General features: G+C 39.4%; 2 protein-coding genes across 15 annotated transcripts in view; both read left to right on the top strand.

Moving 5' to 3' along the window:
- LOC107695539 (ankyrin-3-like) overlaps positions 1–16,198 on the top strand; it is a 108,843-nt gene extending 92,645 nt beyond the window's left edge. For 9 of the 14 annotated variants that reach the window (XM_016495506.1, XM_016495503.1, XM_016495505.1 and 6 more), the window contains 10 exons: positions 7,955–8,029; positions 8,350–8,481; positions 8,698–8,841; positions 10,807–11,500; positions 11,604–11,826; positions 12,455–12,541; positions 13,172–13,255; positions 13,364–13,501; positions 14,367–14,449; positions 14,978–16,198. In XM_016495506.1, the coding sequence (XP_016350992.1) occupies positions 7,955–8,029; positions 8,350–8,481; positions 8,698–8,841; positions 10,807–11,500; positions 11,604–11,826; positions 12,455–12,541; positions 13,172–13,255; positions 13,364–13,501; positions 14,367–14,432 (1,643 nt within the window). In that variant the 3' untranslated portion in view covers positions 14,433–14,449; positions 14,978–16,198. Of the gene's footprint in view, positions 1–172; positions 5,957–7,954; positions 8,030–8,349; positions 8,482–8,697; positions 8,842–10,806; positions 11,501–11,603; positions 11,827–12,454; positions 12,542–13,171; positions 13,256–13,363; positions 13,502–14,366; positions 14,450–14,977 lie in introns of all 14 variants that reach the window. The other 5 variants (XM_016495501.1, XM_016495499.1, XM_016495498.1 and 2 more) reach the window with 5 other exon arrangements.
- A 2,070-nt stretch (positions 16,199–18,268) lies between these two features.
- LOC107695538 (coiled-coil domain-containing protein 6) overlaps positions 18,269–21,568 on the top strand; it is a 27,416-nt gene continuing 24,116 nt past the window's right edge. The window contains exons 1-2 of the mRNA XM_016495496.1: positions 18,269–18,522; positions 21,331–21,480. Coding sequence (XP_016350982.1) covers positions 18,289–18,522; positions 21,331–21,480 — 384 coding nt within the window. The 5' untranslated portion in view covers positions 18,269–18,288. The remainder of the gene's footprint in view (positions 18,523–21,330; positions 21,481–21,568) is intronic.

Genomic DNA, 21,568 nt, shown 5'->3' with positions numbered 1-21,568 from the left:
ATCATCTTTATTTTGGCATCATCCTCATCTTCAGTTCCATTTCACATCATAAAACTGCTGCTCTACTTCTTATAAGACAATCACCACTGACCAATTTTTTCCTTCTGGTCTCTCTGTTTCTCCACCATTTTTTGTTGACTTTATGTTTGGATTTTCATTTGTCTGTTTAAAGAAACAGTCGAACGAAGTACAACAAGAACACTGCCTGCTGGTTACGCTCACAAACCTGTCTTTTCAACAAGATCTTACCAGGCATGGTCGACTGCTCCTATTACCGTCCCTGGGCAAACAAAATGTGGACTGGTTTCCCTCTCCAGTTCACCTTCCAACACGCCATCTGCTTCGCCACTAAAGTCTGTGTGGTCCATTTCCTCTGCATCTCCAATCAAGTCCACCCTAGGAACATCGAATGCTTCTCCTGCAAAATCAGTTAGCGATATAGCATCACCCATTAGAACATACAGATCTATGTCATCTCCAATAAAGACTGTGGTTAAACAACCCCAAAACCAAGTTCAAATTTCCTCCAGTCTCCTGTCTTCGCCAGGTAAAATTGGCACAGATCCGGTGTCCATTAAGGGGCTCGCTGCTTCATTGTCCTCAAGAGCTAACTTGACTTCATCACCTGGATCCATCCTAGACAGAACTTTCACCACAGTGAAGCAAGCTGATTCTATAAAGTCAACCACAAATACATACACATCTTTATCATTCAAATCCACCGTGGCCCCCACAAGTATAGCAGTGTCCTCTCCAATTCGAAATATTACAAACTTGTCCTCTATTAAAACGACCACAGATACAGCTAGGGGTACAATTCTGTCATCGCTTTCTTCATCAGCTAAGCCTACAATATCCAGTACTGAAACAGTCCTGTTAAACGGATCCATTTCACCAATAAAATACCCCTCTGCATCTTCCCGTTTGTTTACAGGAGGGGCTTACAGCTTACAAGAACGGATACAGGCCACAACGCAAGCAGCTACGGCCAGTGTTGGTGCAGCCTTCAGTGAGGCTGAGAAATCACTTACTGCTGGCTCAACGTCAAACTATAGTGCGCTAAAATCTGTATCTTCACCTTTAAGATCAAATTTATCAAGTTCTGTTTACGATACCCTTAGATCACCAGCCACTACCACCACATCAATATCGTCCATTTCCATGTCTGTTCCAGTATTCTCCGTGGTCAATGTGCTCCCTGAACCCCAGGGGAAGAAACTCCCAGAAAAAATAACAATCACACCTCAGCCACACACCCAAACACATTCTTCTACATCACGAATTAAACCCTCAAAGCCCTCACTTTTTATTTCCCCGACAGTCCTCAAAGCAGCTGCCTCACCCACATTGACATCCAGTCAAGCGATTCTTAAGGACGTGGCAGATATGAAGGAAGATTTGATAAGAATGACTGCAATCTTACAAACTGACTCCTCGACCGTAGCCAAAAGCTTTCACTCACATGTTTCTAAAGAGTCCAAAATGGAGGATGAAGAGCCCTTCAGATTGGTTGAGAAAGTTAAAGAGGACCTTGTCAAAGTTAATGCAATTCTCAAAAAAGATGTCCTGAGTGAGGCCAAAAGCTCAAGTAAAGACAGGGCCTCAGAGGATGAATGGGAAGAGTTCTCCAAAGATGAAATTGAGGAGGCACGACAGAGTGCCCTGCGTTCCATGTCAACATTTGAACCAACCTTTCCTGTTGGACCACAGTCAGTGCCTGACAAAGATCTCAATTTAGCTAAAGTGGTTGATTACTTAATGAATGATCTTGGTGCCAGTTCCCTTTCAAAAATAGCTGATGTAAAGAGCAGATATGATGAAATAAAGAAGGAAGGGGAGGAAAAACAGAAGCGTACCATGAAACCGGAGCACAAACTCAAAATGCCACCCACAGGTATGCGGACCTCTCCCTCAGAGAAAGACTTGAGTAAATTAGCAGACTCCTATAGTGGCACAGATGCTATCCTGGAATCTCCTGATGACTTTTCCCATGAACAAGATAAGAGTCCCCTCTCAGATAGTGGTTTTGAAACCAGAAGTGAAAAGACCCCATCAGCTCCTCAAAGTGCAGAGAGCACAGGGCCCAAACCCCCCTTCACAGATGTGCCTATCCCCCCTGTCATAACAGAAACCAGAACTGAGGTTCTTCACGTCATCAGGAGCTATGAACATCCTGAGGAGGTCTGTGTGCCACTAATGGATGAGGCAGCAGCTTTGAAGCCTCCGGTTGAGCCTGAGCCAGCAGTTAGCTCGATCAAAGATAAGGTAAAGGCCTTGCAGATGAAAGTCAGCTCTGAGGAACTGGCATGCGTCAAAGAAGAAACTCATATCACCACTACAACTCGAATGGTCTACCACAAACCTCAACTGAAAGATTCTGGCTCTGACAGGATTGAAGAAGCAATGTCAGTCCGAGACATAATGAAAGCTTTTCAGTCTGGAAGAGACCCTTCCAAAGAATTAGCCGGTTTATTTGAGCACAAAGCTAGCCAAGATGCCATTAAAGGTGATGAATTGTCCCCACGGTTCCTCGAAAAGGACAAAAAAACCCAAGTTGAAAGAATTATTGAGGTGCACATAGAAAAGGGCAACACAACTGACCCGACAGAAGTTATAATCAGAGAGACTAAAAGGCATCCAGAGTTTACATGCAAGAGTGACCGAGGTCTCACGGAACTCGTTGAAAGTGTTGATGGTGATTATGAGGTTCTTCAAGATGAGGAGGAACTTACTACTGAGGAATCACTGCCATTCTTCTTAGACACATCCAGAGTCAATACACCTATTTCTCAAGAGGAAGAGTCTCGTCCCAGTTCAGCTCAGCTTACTGCAGATGAGTCATATAAAGCTTTAAAACTTCTAAGCCAGCATTCTATAGAGTATCATGATGACGAATTATCTGAGTTGAGAGGGGAGTCATACAGGTTTGCTGAGAAAATGTTGCTCTCAGAAAAATTAGACATATCACATTCTGATACTGAGGACATATATGGAGAAACAGTAGCTGGCCCCAGGAAGGAGTCCAAATTAAAGTCAGCAAGGGATGCATCAGACAAATCAGGTAAATATCCCCCACAAGATGAGCAATATGACAAAGTTACAGTATTACATTATACCACAGAACCCGGTAGCCCTAAACATGCAGTCTGGATGAGATTCACCCAGGATAGGCAGGACAGGAATAGAGAGAAACTCATATATGAAGATAGAGTAGATCGGACCATTAAAGAGGCAGAGGAGAAACTGAGGGAGGTTTCACAGTTTTTTAGGGACAAAACTGAAAAGTTAAATGATGAGCTCAAGTCCCCTGAGAAAAAGAAACCAGCAAGATTATCACGAGAGACATGGTCAGGGCCAAGCTCAACGTGCAGCAGCCCTGAGAAAAAGCAAAAGAGTGCAGCTGAGGAATGGGACAAAGGCAGACAGAAGATGTTTGGCAGTACAAACGAAAGGAAAAGTGCAAGTCTGCCAAACAGTCCCGAGAGGCATGTGCTGTCACAGTTCTGTGAGGACAAGCCAAAACAGCACCAAGATCATAAGCAGGCAGAGACAGGTGATGCAGGCCCCCCAGTCCCAGTTAAGACTTCTAGAGTGAGTTCTGTTCGACAAAAGTTTGAAATAGAAGCGCAGAAACAGGATCAGAATGTGCCTCTAACACAGTCAAAACAACCAGTTAAAAAACTACCAGAAAGTAAATTACCAGTATATCAGATTTTCGCTGGTTCCAAACCCTCAAAAGCTGATTCCACAGATGAAGGATACCCACCTCCTAGAAAACTAACAGAAACTGATAAAAGTAGAGTAACCCCTCACAGTAGCAGTAGTACTATTGTCTCAAAGCAATTGGGTGAAAAATGTTTACCTGAAAAATCTAGCACATCAGATACTGTTGTAAAAAGAGCCTCACTTTTTGAGAAAATGAAAGATCAAGAGTTTGATAAAACGCAAGAGAGCTCTACTAAAGTTCACTCTCAAAATTTGAAAGATGGAAATATTGCAGACAGGAATAGTGCAATTAATGATATTAAAGAGCAACAGTATTTAAAAGGTGACATTAAAAATGAGACAGTTAAAACAGCTTCCTCGTCTAAGGATAATATCAATAGGAATGACTTTCAGATAAAGACCCTTAAGAAAAAAACAGAATCTCACATTCCTGTGAGAACATCACCTGGTTCCCCAGACAATAATCAGTCAAAGAAGGCAAATCAAGACACATTAACTAAATTATCTGAAAAGAGCCCATCACACATACCTACCCTGACCAAACCAAGGGTTCATGGCCGTTCAGAGTTACAGAGAGAGGAAGCTGCAACAAAGAACTCTGAAGAAGTCTCTGCTGAAAGTAGAACAACAAGTGGTCTAAGTGACACTAGTTCAGTCGAAAAAATATCCACAGTTACAACGAGAGAAAGTTTCAAAGGGCTTAAAACTTTACCAGTCTATGTAAGTGTTCAAGTGGGGAAACAGTCTGACAAAGATATGGGAGGAGGAGGAACCAATGGAACATTCAAAAAGATGGCCAGCTCAGAAAGTCGAACAATTTATGCAGTTAAACAGAAACAGCCCACATCTCCTCAAGGCAGCCCAGATGATGACACTTTAGAACAGTTCTCTTTTATTGATAGCTCTGGCAAAAGTCCTATGACTCCAGAGACACCAAGCTCAGAAGAGGTCAGCTATGATCTCACCTCGAGAACCCCTGATCCATTTATTGCATTTATGCCAGGTATTGCAAGCCCAATAGCTGAGGTTTCAGAGGAGTCAGAAGATAGTGAACAAGGCAAAGCTATTCCTTTGAAAGAATCTGGACCAGAAAAAGGAGCCAATGGTGAACACAAAACTGGCCAGGAGACAAGAGACAAAAGAGTTGCATATATAGAGTTCCCTCCTCCACCACCCTTGGATTCTGATTCCTCACAGCCTGAGAAAAAAGGGTCGACTCCTTCCTCAGAGGCTGAGACTGAAATGATGGAAGTAAATCTCCAAGAGGAGCATGATAAACATCTTCTTGCCGAGCCTATAATAAGAGTCCAGCCTCCATCTCCTGTGCCCCCAGGAGCTAATGATAGTGATTCAAGTGAGGAGGAATCTATCTTTAAACCTATTCCAATAAAGAAATATACCTTTAAGATTGATGAGGACAAAGATTTGAAGAAAAGCCCATCAAAAAAGCATGACAAGAATGGGAATGATAAAGAACCAGAGGCAAATAGTAATGGAAAAGCAGAAGATTACGATTATGAACAAAATGGCAATGATCAGTCCATCACAGATTGCTCATTAGCGACAACTGCAGAGTTCTCTCATGACACTGATGCCACTGAGATTGACTCTCTGGATGGATATGAACTTCAAGATGAGGATGATGGCTTAAGTGAACCTACTGCCAAACCATTTGGATTTCCCAATGAAAACAGAAAGGATCTTTGGGCATCAGATAATATGTCTAGTCTAAGTGACCGTTGCCAAAGTAAACTTGAAGTAATTCATGAAGAATCACCTGCTGAGGATTGCAAAAAGACCAAAGCTAAGACTGATCCCTCAAACAAAAAGAATGGCAAGGACAGTGAAAAGGATGGAAAACAGTCTGATCAAGGATTGTCAGACACTTACTTTAGTTACAAGCTAGATGAGGAGTTTAATACTCCTTTCAAAACTGTTGCAACAAAAGGCTTTGATCCTTGGTCAAGCAAGGGAGGAGAAGATGAAGTAGTGGACGCTAGAATTAAAGATGATGAGCCCAAGCCGTTTGGGCTAGCAGTAGATGACAAGTCTACAGCAACAACCCCTGACACAACTCCTGCAAGAACCCCAACCGATGAAAGCACACCAACTAGCGAGCCAAACCCTTTCCCTTTCCACGAAGGGAAGATGTTTGAGATGACCCGCAGTGGTGCGATTGACATGAGCAAGCGGGATTTTGTTGAAGAGAGGCTGCAATTTTTTCAGATCGGTGAGCATACATTTGGAGGGAGGATAGGGGATGGGGTCAGAAAACCAAATGTAGTCACCTCAAATCCACAGATAGTTGAGAGAGCTCAAGTTAAGATGGAGGACAACACGGTTATATCATACAATATCATTCAGATATGCACTGACCACTCTGACACATCTCATGACATGGAGCCTCCCCCCTATTCAGAAGTCAGTTCTTTATGTTCTTCTTTTAAAATAGGACTCAAATCTTCCAACATTGAGAGGAGAGATTTTGTTTGTGTAGACTCGGATAGTTCTCAAGGTCAAACACCAGAGACTACACATCAAGTAGGACCAGAAACCTATAGAACAAGCAAATACAATAAACGGACAGACTCATTGAGGACAGAGCCACAAACATGCCTCCAGACAACTTCCAATAATTCCAGAAATTGCAGTAATAATGCTAATCTTGAGGCCTTAAATGCTGGAACACATTGCTTGCTACAAAGCGGCATACAAACCAAACAGCTGTTAATGTCTGATCTTTGCTCAGTTCAAGTAATAAACCCAGGTGAAGATTCAGTCAGAAAGGACACTGGTACTTTCAGGGATGGCAGTACAGAGAAAATTGATGTAATATCCAAATGCAAAGACATTACAAGAAAGCCACCGAAGTCTAGGTTGCCAGTGAGAGCACCTCATCCACCACTGGGGTGTAAAAAAGATCTAACATCTTCGAGACCAATTCAAAAGATTAGACTAGTAGCCAACAATCGATTAGATCCATTCCCAGATGTGAAGCCTAAATCTAGAATCCCAATGATGAAGGTCAAAAATGTTAGTTCCTCACCAGTGGGGAAATGTAGGACCACCACAATAGCCAAACAGAAAGGTAAAGCACAGCCAACCAAAATGATAACCACCAACAAAAGATCAAAAACTGGTCCAGTGAGTAGATCAGGCAGTAAATGTGTTCAGGAGCCCCTATGTGAGGTTGGCAAAAGTTCTAGTAGTTCAGAACCTAGTAGGGCAGTAAAGCTTGTGGACTGCCTTTCCAGTGAAGAGAAAAAGATGCAGGCATATGATAAGGATGAAGAAAGCAGCACATCAAGGAACACATCTTTATCAGAAGCGTCGCAACCCTCCAGTACATCCAGGTCTGCTAGAGACGTGAGATCACAGGTTGAGCAGTCCGGCAGAGACAGGAGGAGGTGGAGTAGGAGGACTGATGGAGGTGAAGGCAGTCAGGGTGCTGGGCCTCAAGTGGCCCCCGGCGTGGAGATCAAGCCTAGTTTGTAAAACTTTCCACTTGTATGATCTTAGTTGCATGAGCCGTTGTGATTGCCTGTGGTGTGACCTGACTGTAGATGTCATCTGTCATTTGTCATTTTCTCTCTTTGTGTACTGGTCTCTAAACCTGTTTTCAGATCTCTTTCTATGGATAGACAGTTTTACTGTAGCATGCCAGTGTGAGTGGGTTGCTGGCCATTTTTATTGGTTCCTAGTTCTTGTAAGGTGCTAAGGAAGCCTGTAGATCTCGTGAGCCCACACAAACACACAGTCCTAGCACAGCACCAAGATGCCGCATGTTCAGTTTCATTTGATACTGTGAATTTCACATTTGACCCTCTGCTGTAGCTGTAGAGACATTTGAATCGTGTCTTTTTTGTGATTTATATGTGTGTTTCTGGTAAGATTATACTGTCAGGTTTTAAACATTTCCAATTAGATTGGTTATATGCATTCTTCACAAATCTAACCTCTTAAAACCAAGTTAATTGACTATATCAAAATATTTTTGCAACTCTTTTCTGATCAATGTCTCCTAACCTATTATTTGGATATGGACACACTTTGTTGTGGCAAAAGTATGAAATAAAAAAATCTCCCCCAATCCTTTAATTATCTTTACTTGATCAGAAAATGGTAGTTTTTATTTATTATTAGGGTATTATTATTATTTATTACTTTACTAACTTCTCTAAATATTATGTTTTTAAGAGTTTCATGACTTTCCATCCTCTGCTCTCAGGCCCTCAGAGCCCCTGTGAAAGAACAGATGTACGTATGGCTATTGTGGCGGATCATCTTGGCCTGAGTTGGACTGGTAAGAAATGACACTGCCTAGAGGACAAAGTGTTGCATTACACCGTAGCACAAATATACCCCATATGTTTATATCGCTGTAATTATGTATGTAATGTAATCTGTGAAAATAATGTCACATTTTTACCCCTAAATGCTACTTTTTAGTGTTACTATTGTTGTGCACGTATGGCTTCACCTTATTTGTTGTTGTTTCTCAAAGCATCAGTGCTGCTGTGATCAGTAGGGTGTGCCATCTGCAGTCACTGCAGTACTGCGCACATGTGTACGGGGAAGTGGTAAAGACAGAAGACTTGTTAATCTATTTTTAATGTGTTGCAGAGCTGGCCAGGGAAATGGAATTTTCGGTTGATGAGATAAATCAAATCCGTGTGGAAAACCCAAACTCACTGACAGCTCAGAGTTTCATGCTTTTAAAGAAATGGGTTAGCCGAGATGGTAAAAACGCTACGAGTAAGTGTGCCTACGGACTACATATTTTCTGAATAAGGGTAAATCATATGGAGAGGAGGTAGGTAGGTGGGTGGGGTTTGGGCTGGGACAGACTTCTGTATCCAAATCATATTCTCAGCCATTATTAGATAAATAATGTTATTTATAATTTAAAGGCATAATTTATTGTTCAGCTAATATGTGCAACCATGAAAATCTTTTCTTTTTTAATTTTAGCGGATGCCTTAACTGCAGTCCTGAATAAGATCAATCGGTTGGATATTGTGACATTGCTGGAAGGGCCGATATTTGACTATGGTAACATTTCAGGCACAAGATGTTTTGCAGATGATAGCGCAGTTTCCCAGGAGCAGGCTGATGGTAAAGTTTAGCCCCATCTACCTGAACTCTACTTTTCTATGTCTCTCACAAATCTGTAGATTCATAGAACCATCATGGCAAAACACTTATTGCTCTAAATTCAAACCCAGTATCAACTTAAACTCAAGTTTAAGTTTAAATCTCAATTTTTTCTAATCAATTAGATCCGCCAGTTATCAACACTGCTATTTCCCAGCCTGGTGTTAGACCAGTCAGGGATCAGTGTGATCATAAATATTTTATTATTATGATTGTATGTTTGTATGAAAGCATTTAAGCATGCATCTGTGTGGTACATGATATAAGCTAATGCTGAATCAAAACCTAACCCCATCTTAATAATATTGTGAATTACAATAAATTTATATGGAGCAACAGTTGGGATCCATAAGTTTAAAAAACCCTTAGTTTTCATGAACGATTATCTATAAACCTTTCACACCTTTGAGATTGTTAACTGATGATACATGCTTCTGTAGAAATATTATTTAATTGCCAAATTCCAGATGGACAAACTACAAAAGCCATTATAGGCCATAAAAAAGTGGGTGCTCACTGTTGTGCTCTATTAGAATATCTGTTAAGGCTTTATATTCTACTCGTGTGCTGGATCTGATGGGGTTAAGATTTGGTTCATACCGTATTAAGATAAATATTATGTTTATGTGTATATAAAGTATCCAAAGTATACCAACTACTGTAGCTATCAGCAATGGCAATAGTGCTCTACTCTGTTTTGTCACTATACTTTCTGATTCTTTCTCAGATAAACATACATGAAAACATAATAACAGTATCCAACCTGCTTTTACAGCATGATTGCCTTAATGTTTCTCTCTGTGTAGTGCTAACAGTAATTCAGTAGTTTGGAAGCAATATCGATAGCATGGCTCTGGCTACTATGTCTGCTTGCTGTCAGGCTGCCTGATCCTCCAGTATCCCAGAATCCTCTGAACCTTCCTGATAGAGTGCTTCTGCTGCAAATCCAGACCAGCTGCTTCTCCACTGCCTACCAACTTCTTTCATAGCAACACTTTTGCCTCATTTCAAAGCACAGTGGGGCAGCACTGTTTAGCTTAGTTGCTCTCTCTGTGGTGGATAAATCAATGCTAGCTCTTGCTACAGCTCTTCACTCATGCTATGAAAACTCGCTCTGTCATTAATACTGCATTCTTATCTTCATATAGCAACATCATCCTGATAAGTCTCATGTTACTAACACAGTATCATCAATATCTTGTCTTCATTTTTCTGTAACCTGGTGTCCATGACAGTTTCTACTGCCCCTACTTCATCTACATCATTTGTATCTCTTATCCCTAAAGTGTTGACCAAACAGTCTCAGTCTGTTTCATTTTCCTCATCATCATCACCCATCTTCCTCCATTTACGTCAGGACCCCACTGTTCCTGAACTTTATATTTAGTGTTGTAATTACCTGCCTTTGAAAATTACATGGTGAACTACACACAGATATCTATAACCATACTAATTATACTATATGCTGCATACCTTAATGGTATACAGTATTCGTAATGGAGTATTCTGGGTTAATTTATGCTATCAATCATCCGTGGTGTCCTTTTGACTACCACAGAAAATGTCTATTCCTCAGTTTCCTCAGCTTGTATTTTTGCAAAAGCACTTCAAATTTAGTGAAAATGTTTGTTAATTGAATTGTGGTCTGGCTTTCTCAAGCCAGCTTCAAAGTTTGTCTTGACAAATTCTTTATCTAGTTGAATTGTAAAGTTGTCTAATTTTTAAAGTGAGACAATTCTAACTTCTGCAAATAACCCAGAAAATTCCTTTAAAGTCATAATGTTAGGGCTTATTAAATTCAGAATGCCACCCTAACATCAACATGATCCTCCATGACATTTTCAAAGGCCTCTGTCATTACATCTGTTGCTGTGGCATTGCGCACAAGTGGTGTTCGCCTCCATCTCACTGTGTTGTATCACTCAGGTTACCACAACATTGAGCTGGAGCTCAAGAGTCCCTCAGAGCTGACCTATGAACCCCCTACCCCTCTGCGCCAGGATGATTTCTTTGGCGAGGACAGTAGGCTAAATTTCCCCTTTGGTGCCCCTGTTAGACCCAGTGAACTGTCCTTGCCAATCACTAGTGGCCCAGTGTCTGCAGATACCAAGCCGCCTACCGTCATGGCAGAGGACACCTCTATTGAAGGCCGAGAGTCTGTTAGCCAAGAGGATTGGTCAGCTGAAGATGACTTTGGTGTCAGCAAAGAAATAGCAGCGCCCTCGGAACAACGTGACAGTGAGGGAACCTCAAAAGAATCAGATGTCTTCCCAAAAAGTCCAGTAAAAGAGCAGAAGGAAGTCCAACCGAAGCTTCCCGTTTGTGTCTCAGCCAGCGAGGCTCCTGGAGAGAGTGGCAAGTCTGGGTTTGGCGAAGAAGATGAAGAGATGACCCAAGAGAAAATAAAGTCTCTCTTGGAGAACATTAAGTTGGAGGAAGGCTCAGAGGATGAGGAGATGACTGAGGAGAGGCTGCAAGCGATCCTCTGTGAAGTGCAGCAGGCAGAAAAAGACATGTCTTCAATTTCAGGTCTGCAGAGTGAGACATCCGGTGCAAATGGGAAGACGGCAACTTCTGGCCACGGACTAGATACTGAAACACAAGGGCAAAGAGAGTCCGGGTAAGAACAGTGACCTCTACCAACATACTGTATTCTTATTCTGCAAGCTCAGCAGGTTTGGTATCAATCAAGTAATGTATTTCGAACTTCGATGCCTCCACAGCCAAGAACTAATGTCCTCAACACCAGGAGTGCAAACTGAGAGGCAAAATGGGGAATATCAAAAGCTCCAAGCCCAAGCTCGTTTGTCACCAGACGCCAGTGAGTCTTCCAGCAAACCAAAGGGCAAAGCTAGGAAAGACTCTGGACAAGAAGTGAGCAGCGAGGCTGTAGAGGACAGAGGACCAAACCACAGGGGGGAGGACATTTCCAAGCCTAAAGTCCAGGTAACATTTTCTTCGAGAGACCTTAAAAAAGCAAAACATCAATGCTCTTTAGATTTTCTTACAAAGATAAACCAAGTTTTTAACCATGCATGTACTCACATGGCTCAGGGTGTCTCGATCTTCTCCCTTGTTCAGAACTAAGTTCACTGCCCAGGGAGTCAGAAAGTCTTTTGGGCTCTTCCTTTGTGACAGTTCCATTCACTGACATTTTTGCCCTATAGTAATTTACTGCAAATGTATTCATGTCTTCACTAGTCTCTCAAGTCTCAAGCTACAACAAAGATAAACAATAATCCAATCGAATTTTAACAAAAGAACGTGACATGTATTGTATTTAATCCTTGAAGTACTTGATTATGCTTCAAATGCATCATGTATACCTCGACAGAAGCTATCTAAGTTTTTTTGTCTACAAAAAGAAAAAAGCATTAGATTGATTATAACTGCGAATGTAAACATGATTACATTCTCCACTGAAAGAAATAATAACCATTATCAACTCTGGGTCACCATCAGTGCTTGAGTACAGTGAAGATTCGTGACTTGAAGAATATTAGTTGACGGCTTGAAGCACTTCATATGAGGTTGATGGCTCATGCACTGCAGTAATGTGCTGACCTGACTCTAGCAGGAAGCTCGTAGAGATAATGAATCCAGCTCTGATGAGGAAGAAACTGTCACCACCAGAGTGTATCGGCGGAGAGTGATTCTGAAGGTACTATGAGTTGGTACTCTTGTAGATTTGGGCCAGTTTGTGTGCTACAGGCTTAGCGTGTGCTTTTAGTCTGTGTGCTAAGAGAGAATGAAGTGATTAGCACACTGCCACTTTTCATGAAGAAGTTGCTGTGATTTCTGAAGTGTATTTTTCTAGCGTAATCTATTTTTCGTCTTTTAATTTTATTCTCCTGTGTTTGTTCTCCTTCCCCTATCTTTGATTAATTAATAAGGTTAGCATCACTACTAATACTTCATGTTAGCATTAAGTTTCACTACACAATGAAACCTCATTTTGTGCGTCTTAATTTTACAGATTTTGTTTTGATTTAACCAAATTTTCACAAACATTGACTATTAACAAAAAAAAAAAACCTGGCCCATCACTACCACTGTATATTATTATAAATCAAAAGTCAATCATTACTGAATTCATTTAAAGAGTTATGTTTTTAGCATGTCATTTGGAAGATGTATAAGACAGTTAGCTTGTGCTGTTGACTTTTTTGCCTATAGTGTTGGAACGACCAATTTGTATGTTTGTTTGAATGACTAAATGCATCCAGCCATTGTCATCAGCAAAACAAAGTAAAAGATCTGTAATGTTTCATCATGCATCCCACCTGTGTAGGGTGATCAGGCCAGAAACATCCCTGTTGAGACTGTGACAGAGGAGCAGTACACAGATGAAGATGGAAACATAGTGACCAGAAAAGTAATGTCCATGCCCACCCCATAAGCATCAACGTCTTTTCTCTTCCCTTCTGCCCCCGTGTGGGTCTAATCCAGTACCATGAGACATGACTTTGCCCCCTTCTCTTAGGTCATCCGGAAAGTGGTGCGTCGCACAGCTGGTGTGGAGGACATAGGCAGGAGAAAGCGTAGGAAGCGTTCCCGGCAGGCCAATAGGGCCGAGCAGGAGGAAGAGGGGGGCCCCGGGCCCCTCAGAGAGCACACTGAGGTTGGATTCGTGTGCGGTGCTGATGCTAGTGCTAGTGCGGGCCTGTAGTGTGCAGAACATTTCAGAACAGCTTGCTGTATTCGAAATTTAACCCAAGTTTCCTGGTTTTTGTTTGAAGTGGCTTTATTAATGGGAAACTGAGTGAACATCTGTGGACTGATATGTGTTCGCTCTAGCTGTGTGGCCACATACTTTAATGTTGCTCCCACACGGAACAAAAAAACATGTTCCATGTTTGGGGAAATAAGCTTGAATAAGCTAAACTGGAGTCCATCCGCATGCCCATTGATTTTCAGTATGGAACTGATGCTATGCTGATTTAATTTAGGCTGCATCCTACAACAAATGATACTGAAAAATGACTTTAGAATGTTTTGTTTTCCCATGAGCATAACTTACTTTTCTCATGATTATACAAGTTATCTTAGCAAAACTTAATCTTGAATTACCTCACAAATATACAAACAAAAAAAGAAGAGTAATGCATAACTTACTACGCTAGATAGATAGCCTAATGTTACCTAAGTTATCTACATTGCTTTACTGTTAATTCGTTTTCATGAGGTAACACATGAAAAAAAAAACTCCCAATAAATTAATTTTGAGAAAACTTTGAATTTCTTCAATGACACTGAGTGCACAGGTGGTGTTTCTGCTTATGTGTCTGAAATGTCTATAAAAATAGGTTTTGAAAAAAATAAATAAATAGAGGGAACATTGGTCTCTCACTAATTAATTTTTTTTCTCTTATAGCATTTGTCGTGTGTTACCATGGATGGGCATTGGGAATAATATCCCTATAGACGCTGTGTAGTATGACGGCTCTTTTAGAGTCATCTCTAACTTCAAGCTTTTGTTGTTTCAGGCTGGAGAAGGAGAGAAGGGCATAAAGAAGGAAGGAAGACAAAGGGAAAAAATGGGTCAACCGTAACAGTTGTGCTCTTTTTGGTAAGTCCAGGCATAAAACTAGGATCAGTGGAAGTCAAGGGGTAAAAAGCAGAGCAGTGCGGAATCCTGCCAGTAGCTTTTCATCAACACAGTAGTCACCAGAGAAATGTGCTTTGCAACAGCGCTTTTTCCAGTACAGTTGAAATGCAGCCCACTGATGACATGCAGGCTCAGCAAATTAGTCCATGCAATTGTTCTTTTACTCATGCTATTGTGTGCAGACCAGGACAACATGTTTTGAAGGGTCATTTGGGTCTTGCATTGTGAACCTGCACAATGACTGGACATCTAAAGTCGAAATCCTAGAAAAAACACAGAATCATAAATATATTGGCTGTATTTAATGTCATAATATTCTTTGCTTTACACAGCCTAAAACTTTCAGCATATTTCCAGTTTTAAATTAGATTTTGTATCCCAGATTTTCAGTGCGCTCTCAGATTTTTAGACTCCACTATTTATCAATTTTAAAGCTATGCTGTGTTCTTACATGAATAAAATAAGTTGATATATTCCTGTATGTTTCAGATCTGAAAGTGTTTCAGAACCATTTTCCTATGAGGAGGATCACTGGAAACGTGCAGGAGGTCAGGGGATGAGGATCATGTGTCTGCAGCTTTCATACAACAAATGGTTTTCAGCCAGACGACTTTTGATTTAGCATGAGCATGAAAAAAACAACTGGTTTCTGTCAATAACACGGAACGGCTAATGATTGAGAGGACGTTTCAGTCGACTGGGGCGTCTAATTCGAGATGCTCCACGGCAGCGCCTAAGCACTTCCGTGACCAAAGAGGCCACGTAACATACTGCAGATTGACAGAAATGGAGGGACTCGTTCGAATCACCTTTTACACTCGCCTTACGTTTTTTTCCTCTCGGACACATAATGTCGGGGTGTATAATGCTGTTGGAGCTTATTTTGTACATAAATTACACTGTATAAATTCGAAAGTGGCTCAGAATGTTGTTAATGCACTGGCAAGTGTGTAGGAATGAACTACCAATTCTGATTCCAATTTTAAGGGAACACTTCGGTGTAACTTCACATGCACTTGTATAATTATTATCAAGAAAAATGTTTGTATATGAAAAAAAGCCAGCTTGATTTTAACAACGGATGTTTCTTTCAAACCTACTGCGGTTTTCAGTGGTTACATGCATTGGAGCCGCTGTAGTTCTGTTTTAAGACTTATTCAGAGTACTAATATTTTCATGCATGTGATTCACTTTATTTAGATTTTTCTAAACAGCATAACACACAAGAGATGGGGAAGTGATGTTCTATATGTATACACTCACTCACAGTCTTGCTAATTCTCACGCTTTTTTTTAGAAAGATGACGGTATCACAACACCATTGTTCAGCTTCACTAAAATACACTGTGTCCCATTACATCACAGCCGCCGGGTTCCCTATGCAGTTACAGATACAGCTGAAATCCGAATGCTCACCGGTATGCGTCATGTTGATTGACGTGATGCATTTTTAACTGTTCTCATGTGTATTGGATCTAAGATGTAGAAGTCTTTCTGTCAGCCTGTCATTTGTAGTCATTCTAGCAGTGTATTACTACTTTTCAAGGCTGCTGTGGTTTTGGGGGCAATTTTACTTTGGTTTTGGTACATTGAGAAATCACCCAAGCATTCATGGATGATAGATCTGGTAACAAACGTATGGAAAAAAAACAAGCATACACTGGATGATCAAACTAATTATTTAAGCTTATAATAAATTGTGTTCAAATCCTCACTGTGTTTTCTTTCTTGTTCAACATTAATCGGAACGTTTATGCGGGAATCTCGTGATAAAAAGTCAAGTCCAGGACATATTCAAAAGAAACATAAGAATTCAAATCTATTTTCATTAGAATTAAGCACCATTTCCTCACAGTGTAATGGAGTAATAAAAATCAACCCATCCAGTCACAGTTGTTTTATTCATTCTATGAATGTAGCCCTATTATGATGTGTATTTAGAAATGTACTGTACAAATATACTTTAAATATTATTTTATTATTATTATTATTATTATTATTATTATTATTTACCTTTTTCCTTTATAGTAGGTAGCCAAAAATATAGTAGGAAGAGTGATTAAAATGTTCTTGGTTGCCATAAAATGTCACTTATGAATGTTCTTAAAAATAGTCTTCCTTTGTGAAAAATGTAATTTTTTTTCTTTAGATAATTCACAAATTATTAATGGACCTCTGTAGTATATAGAGAAAGGCAGTCCTTGAAGGTAGCGCGACTGAAAATGAATGTGTCATACTTCAAACTGGCACACTTGAGCCTCCTTTTTCCATATTTGTGAGCTCATATCTTAAAGCCTAAATTAAATTCATCATATAAATTCATGATATAAAAATTCATCAAATACAAAACAATCGTGTCTCTTCAAACAAACCGCTGTATTCACTTGGATGGAATACTTTTACAGTCTCCTTATTAACTTTTTGAAGCAAACATTTTGGTTGCATTGACTTTAAATGTAAGCACAAAAATGATGAGAGAATATAAAAAAATATTTGAACTTGTCTTCCAAAGATAAACAAGTCTTATGGGTTTGGAACGACATGAGTGTGAATGACAATTTTTGGATGAACTAACCCATATTACCTAGCTGAGCATGTAAGGTGAACACAGCTGCATTCGGTTGCTCAACTCTAAACACTAGCACTCTCTATTCTATTTCTATTCAGCCTACTTGTTTCCTTTTTATTATAGAAAACCCCTCTAACACTAACACTGTTTATTCTATTTCTATTCTAGATAGAAATAGAATAAGTGTTAGAGGGTTTTTCCATAATAAAAAGGAAACAAGTAGGCTGAATAGAAATAGAATAGAGTTTTCTTATTTTCTTTTTATTTATTATAGAAAAAAGTGACTCTAACACTAACACGCTCTATTCTGTTTATATTCTATCTACTTGTTTTCTTTTATTTATTATATATATATATATATATATATATATATCAACTTGACCCTCTAACACTAGTAGCCTACTCTGTATTCTTGCTCTTTTGTTGGTTTGATTGCTTCTGTTGTCCTCATTTGTAAGCCGCTTTGGATAAAAGCGTCTGCTAAATGAATAAATGTAAATGTAAACTCGTTCACACTCATGAGCTGAGTTCACATAACTTTTTCTATCTGTCAAACATACCAAAAACAGGCCCTGTGTCCAGCTTTCTTTGGCAGGCTTAACTAGTGACTCCGTAAAATGCTGATTACAGGTAGATAAGTTACAAATTGTATTACATTTGAATGAATGATTACATACAAACAGACATGTGCCACAGTAATCTTTATAAATATATTTTTAAAAACTGGCTAATCCAGTAACCACAGACCATTGTGATTGGTCCAACCATGTCAGCGCTGAGAAAATTACCAGCTACCACATGATGCCGCTGTCTGCGTGCTGGTTCATCAAACGCCTAAGCAATAATTTACACATTTTGATGATACACGGGGCAACATTTTGAACAATGTTGCTGGGCAGTGTTGCCGTCAACGGGCAACCGGGTGAGGGCCCACGACCAGTATATAGTTAGAAATGTGTTGCTCATTCTCAATGGGAAAGAGCCCAAGCATCGTTGCAAAAAAAAAAAGTTGCTCCGTGTATCATCACCTTTATAGTGATATTTTGAATTCGAAACTTTCAGTTAGGACTTTAAACAGCAGAATTATTATTGAGCCCCGCCCATTTCCAGGGCGAACCGTTTGAACAAACCGATTCGCTCAAATGAATCGAATCACTAGAGGTCGCTGTAGCGACTCGCATCGTACAGCAGTATCTCATTCCCTTCCCTCATTGACTCACGCTGATGCTCAATGATGGCGGACAGTGCGAGTGAGAGCGACACGGACGGAGCCACCCCTCAGTGCTCCTCATCCTCGTCCTCCTCCATCCTCATCTCTTCGTTCCGTCTAGAGGAGTTGACGAACCGCCTGGCATCTTTACAGCAAGAGAATAAAGTGCTGAAGATCGAGCTCGAGACGTTTAAACTGAAGTGTAAAGCTCTGCAGGAGGAGAATAGAGACTTGCGCAAAGCCAGTGTCACCATAGTGAGTCATTAACAAATGTTTTTACAATTAATACTTATTTACCTGAATGCACATGAAAGCTAACACTAATAATAAGGAATTCAGTCATTTCATGTGTTATTAAACCTATAAACTCGTAAACGCTGTTACGGTTACATTTACGGTTCACTGAAGCTAATGTGCTAATGATTAGCTTTTATCGTCTCAGATTTTCCGTTGTCTTGTTAATTAAAAAAAAAAATTAATTTACTAAACAAGCACCTTTTAGTCCACTTTTAGTGACTCTGGGGACGTTTTGGTTGTGTTCAGAAGAAACTGTCAGTGAAATATTAATCTTAGCATGAGCTAGCAGCACAATAATAAGTTAAATTGGGACAGTAATTAATTCCAGCCTCATTAGTATAACTCACATACTTAGTTTAGTATAGTATGCATATAAATAGTTCACAGAAAAAGTATAAAGTACACGATTCATGGAAACTTGGTATTATTTTTTAAGTGACAGTACAGTAGCATGTGCCAGTGGGAGCACGATAGTTATAAACTCCTATAATATATCAACACGATACACTATATTGTGGCTAGCTTTGGTTAGTTAGTTAGTTAAAAATTAAATTTGAAAATGAAATGTATCAGTTTATTAAACATTTAGACAAAATATTAAAATAAATGAAAAAAAGGTTTCATATGTGCTTTATGTTTTGTATTATGTCAGCCTTATATGGCTCATGTATTATGAAATATTTCTAACAATATAACATTTATTCGTATGTTTATAAAAAAATATATGTATTGCAATGTATTAAACTTTGCAGCAAAAAGACAAATGTAATTGAGGGCAGAAGGCATGTAGTTTTTCAGCAAAGTGTCGAATATTATACTGTAGGCTTTGTAGGGTTAAACAAATTTAGCATGTAGTTCATCAAGTAAGTTAATGCAAATCATCTCATATGGATGATGGATTGATTCATGTGCACATGGAATGATGATGATATACTGGTGCTACAATACTGTAAAGCACAGTACAGTACAATCTGTCATCAGTTTGTTTTGGTTGCTAGTTAATATTTGATGATCATCTGACAGCTGTTCTTGTGTGTTGTCAGCCTGTGTTTGTGTACAATCAAAATAGAGAAAGCCGCTTGTCTCTGGCTTGATAAGGTTTATTTCATCCCTATGTTATCTGCAGAGATCTTCATCATTATGCACTTCTTATTCTCTCAGGGTCTGCAGATGGCTTCTTAATAACACCTATATGTAGAAATAACATCTAGACTTTCAGTTCCTTATATGTGATGGACACGGGTTTTAGAGTGCATTGCAAATTGGTCTCTACAAGCCAGATAAACTTGGCTTGTATGTATAAATTATAACTAAACCACTGTCCTGAAATGCTTTTGATTTATCCTCCTTCATGATGTTTTCCTTGACCCAGTTTTGCTGCCTCCAACATTTCTTTAAATTGTTGCAGCTGCATTTAGAAACAAACTTCATGCTTGTAGGGCTTTTGTTCTGCATTCATTAGTCAGAGAGGCCACTTTCTTATATGTTTGTAATAAGTCAAACTGATTCTGTATTGGTTGTGAAATATCTACAAGAAGTGTTTCTTTATGATTCACCCAGTTCCAGTATGATGTGTTAAGCAATTCTTCATAACATGCTTTTCTGGTAAAAGTTACTGAGCAAAAATGTGTATCCTTGTCTGCACAATGGCATGCACAAGGTACAACGAAATTTAGAGTGACAACTCTCAGAGAGCAAGAAACATCCCAAGCATACAGTACTCTATTCATCCATCCATATTGTTTCATTTAATACATTTACATTTGTTTAATTATAGTAATATGCTAATTTCTTTTTTATGTGTGTATGTATGTTTGCATGTTTCTTGCTCTCTGAGAGTTGCCACTGTAAATTTCGTTGTACCTTGTACAATGACAATAAAGCATCTTTCTTACAGAAAAAATCGAAATGATCACCACAACATGTTAGGAATAGGAATAGTTAGGACTAGCTCACCCAAAAATTAGAATTTACTGAAAATATACTCACTATACTCATCCAAGATGTAGATGAGTTTGTTTCTTCATCAGAACAGATTTTTAGAAATGTAGCATTACATTACTTGCTCACCAGTGTATCCTCTGCAGTGAATGGGTGCCGTCAGAATGAGAGTCCAAACAGCTGATAAAAACACCACAATAATCCACACAACTCCAGTCCATCAGTTAATGTCTTGTGAAGTGAAAAGCTGCCTGGTTGTTAGAAGTAAATCCACCATTAAGGTGTTTTAACTTTTAAACCATTGGCCAAAATAATTTAAGTCCTTAATCCATAATAACGGTTCATCCAGTGAAAAAGTCCATCTGTTGTCCTCTCACATCAAAATCACCTACATATTTGTTTAGAACTGTTTTAGACTGTTTTTGCTTGTGAGCGGTGCTTGATCTGTGCATATTTCTTTTTTATTAATGGAGAAAAAATATTATGGATAGAGGATTCATATTTTAGCTGGAAGCAACAGTTTGAAATTAAAATGCTAAATTTCTCCAAATCTCCAAATCGTGAATGGCCTAAGGGTGAGAATATTTTTAGCAAATTATTTTCTGGGTGAACTATTCCTTAAACAAAAAGCGTTTTGTTTGTTTATTCAGTCAGCCCTACATTATCAACCATGTATTACAATTATATATGCATGCAAAGTGAAGAAATGTGTTTGTTACTCAGAGGCAACAAAAATAAGGTTAATGAAACAACTATTTCCTGTTACTGATGTATTTTCATCAGCTTTAGACTAACATTTTTGTGCTTTCTAAAATATTTTTTTAGCAAGCGAGAGCAGAACAAGAAGAAGAGTTCATCAGTAACACCCTGTTCAAGAAGATTCAGGCACTGCAGAAAGAGAAAGAAACTCTAGCAGTCAACTATGAGAAGGAAGAGGAGTTCCTCACCAATGAGCTCTCTCGAAAACTTATGCAAGTAAGTCCTCAGCTGTTGTCCGGTATGTGAATAGGATTTGTTCTCTGCGGTCTAGGGATGGGCATTTTTCAAAAATATTGTATTTGAA

Source organism: Sinocyclocheilus anshuiensis, unplaced genomic scaffold, assembly GCF_001515605.1.
Source record: "Sinocyclocheilus anshuiensis isolate Anshui unplaced genomic scaffold, SAMN03320099.WGS_v1.1 scaffold466, whole genome shotgun sequence".
Classification (NCBI taxonomy): domain Eukaryota; kingdom Metazoa; phylum Chordata; class Actinopteri; order Cypriniformes; family Cyprinidae; genus Sinocyclocheilus; species Sinocyclocheilus anshuiensis.
This window is presented reverse-complemented; position numbering and strand designations above follow the sequence as displayed.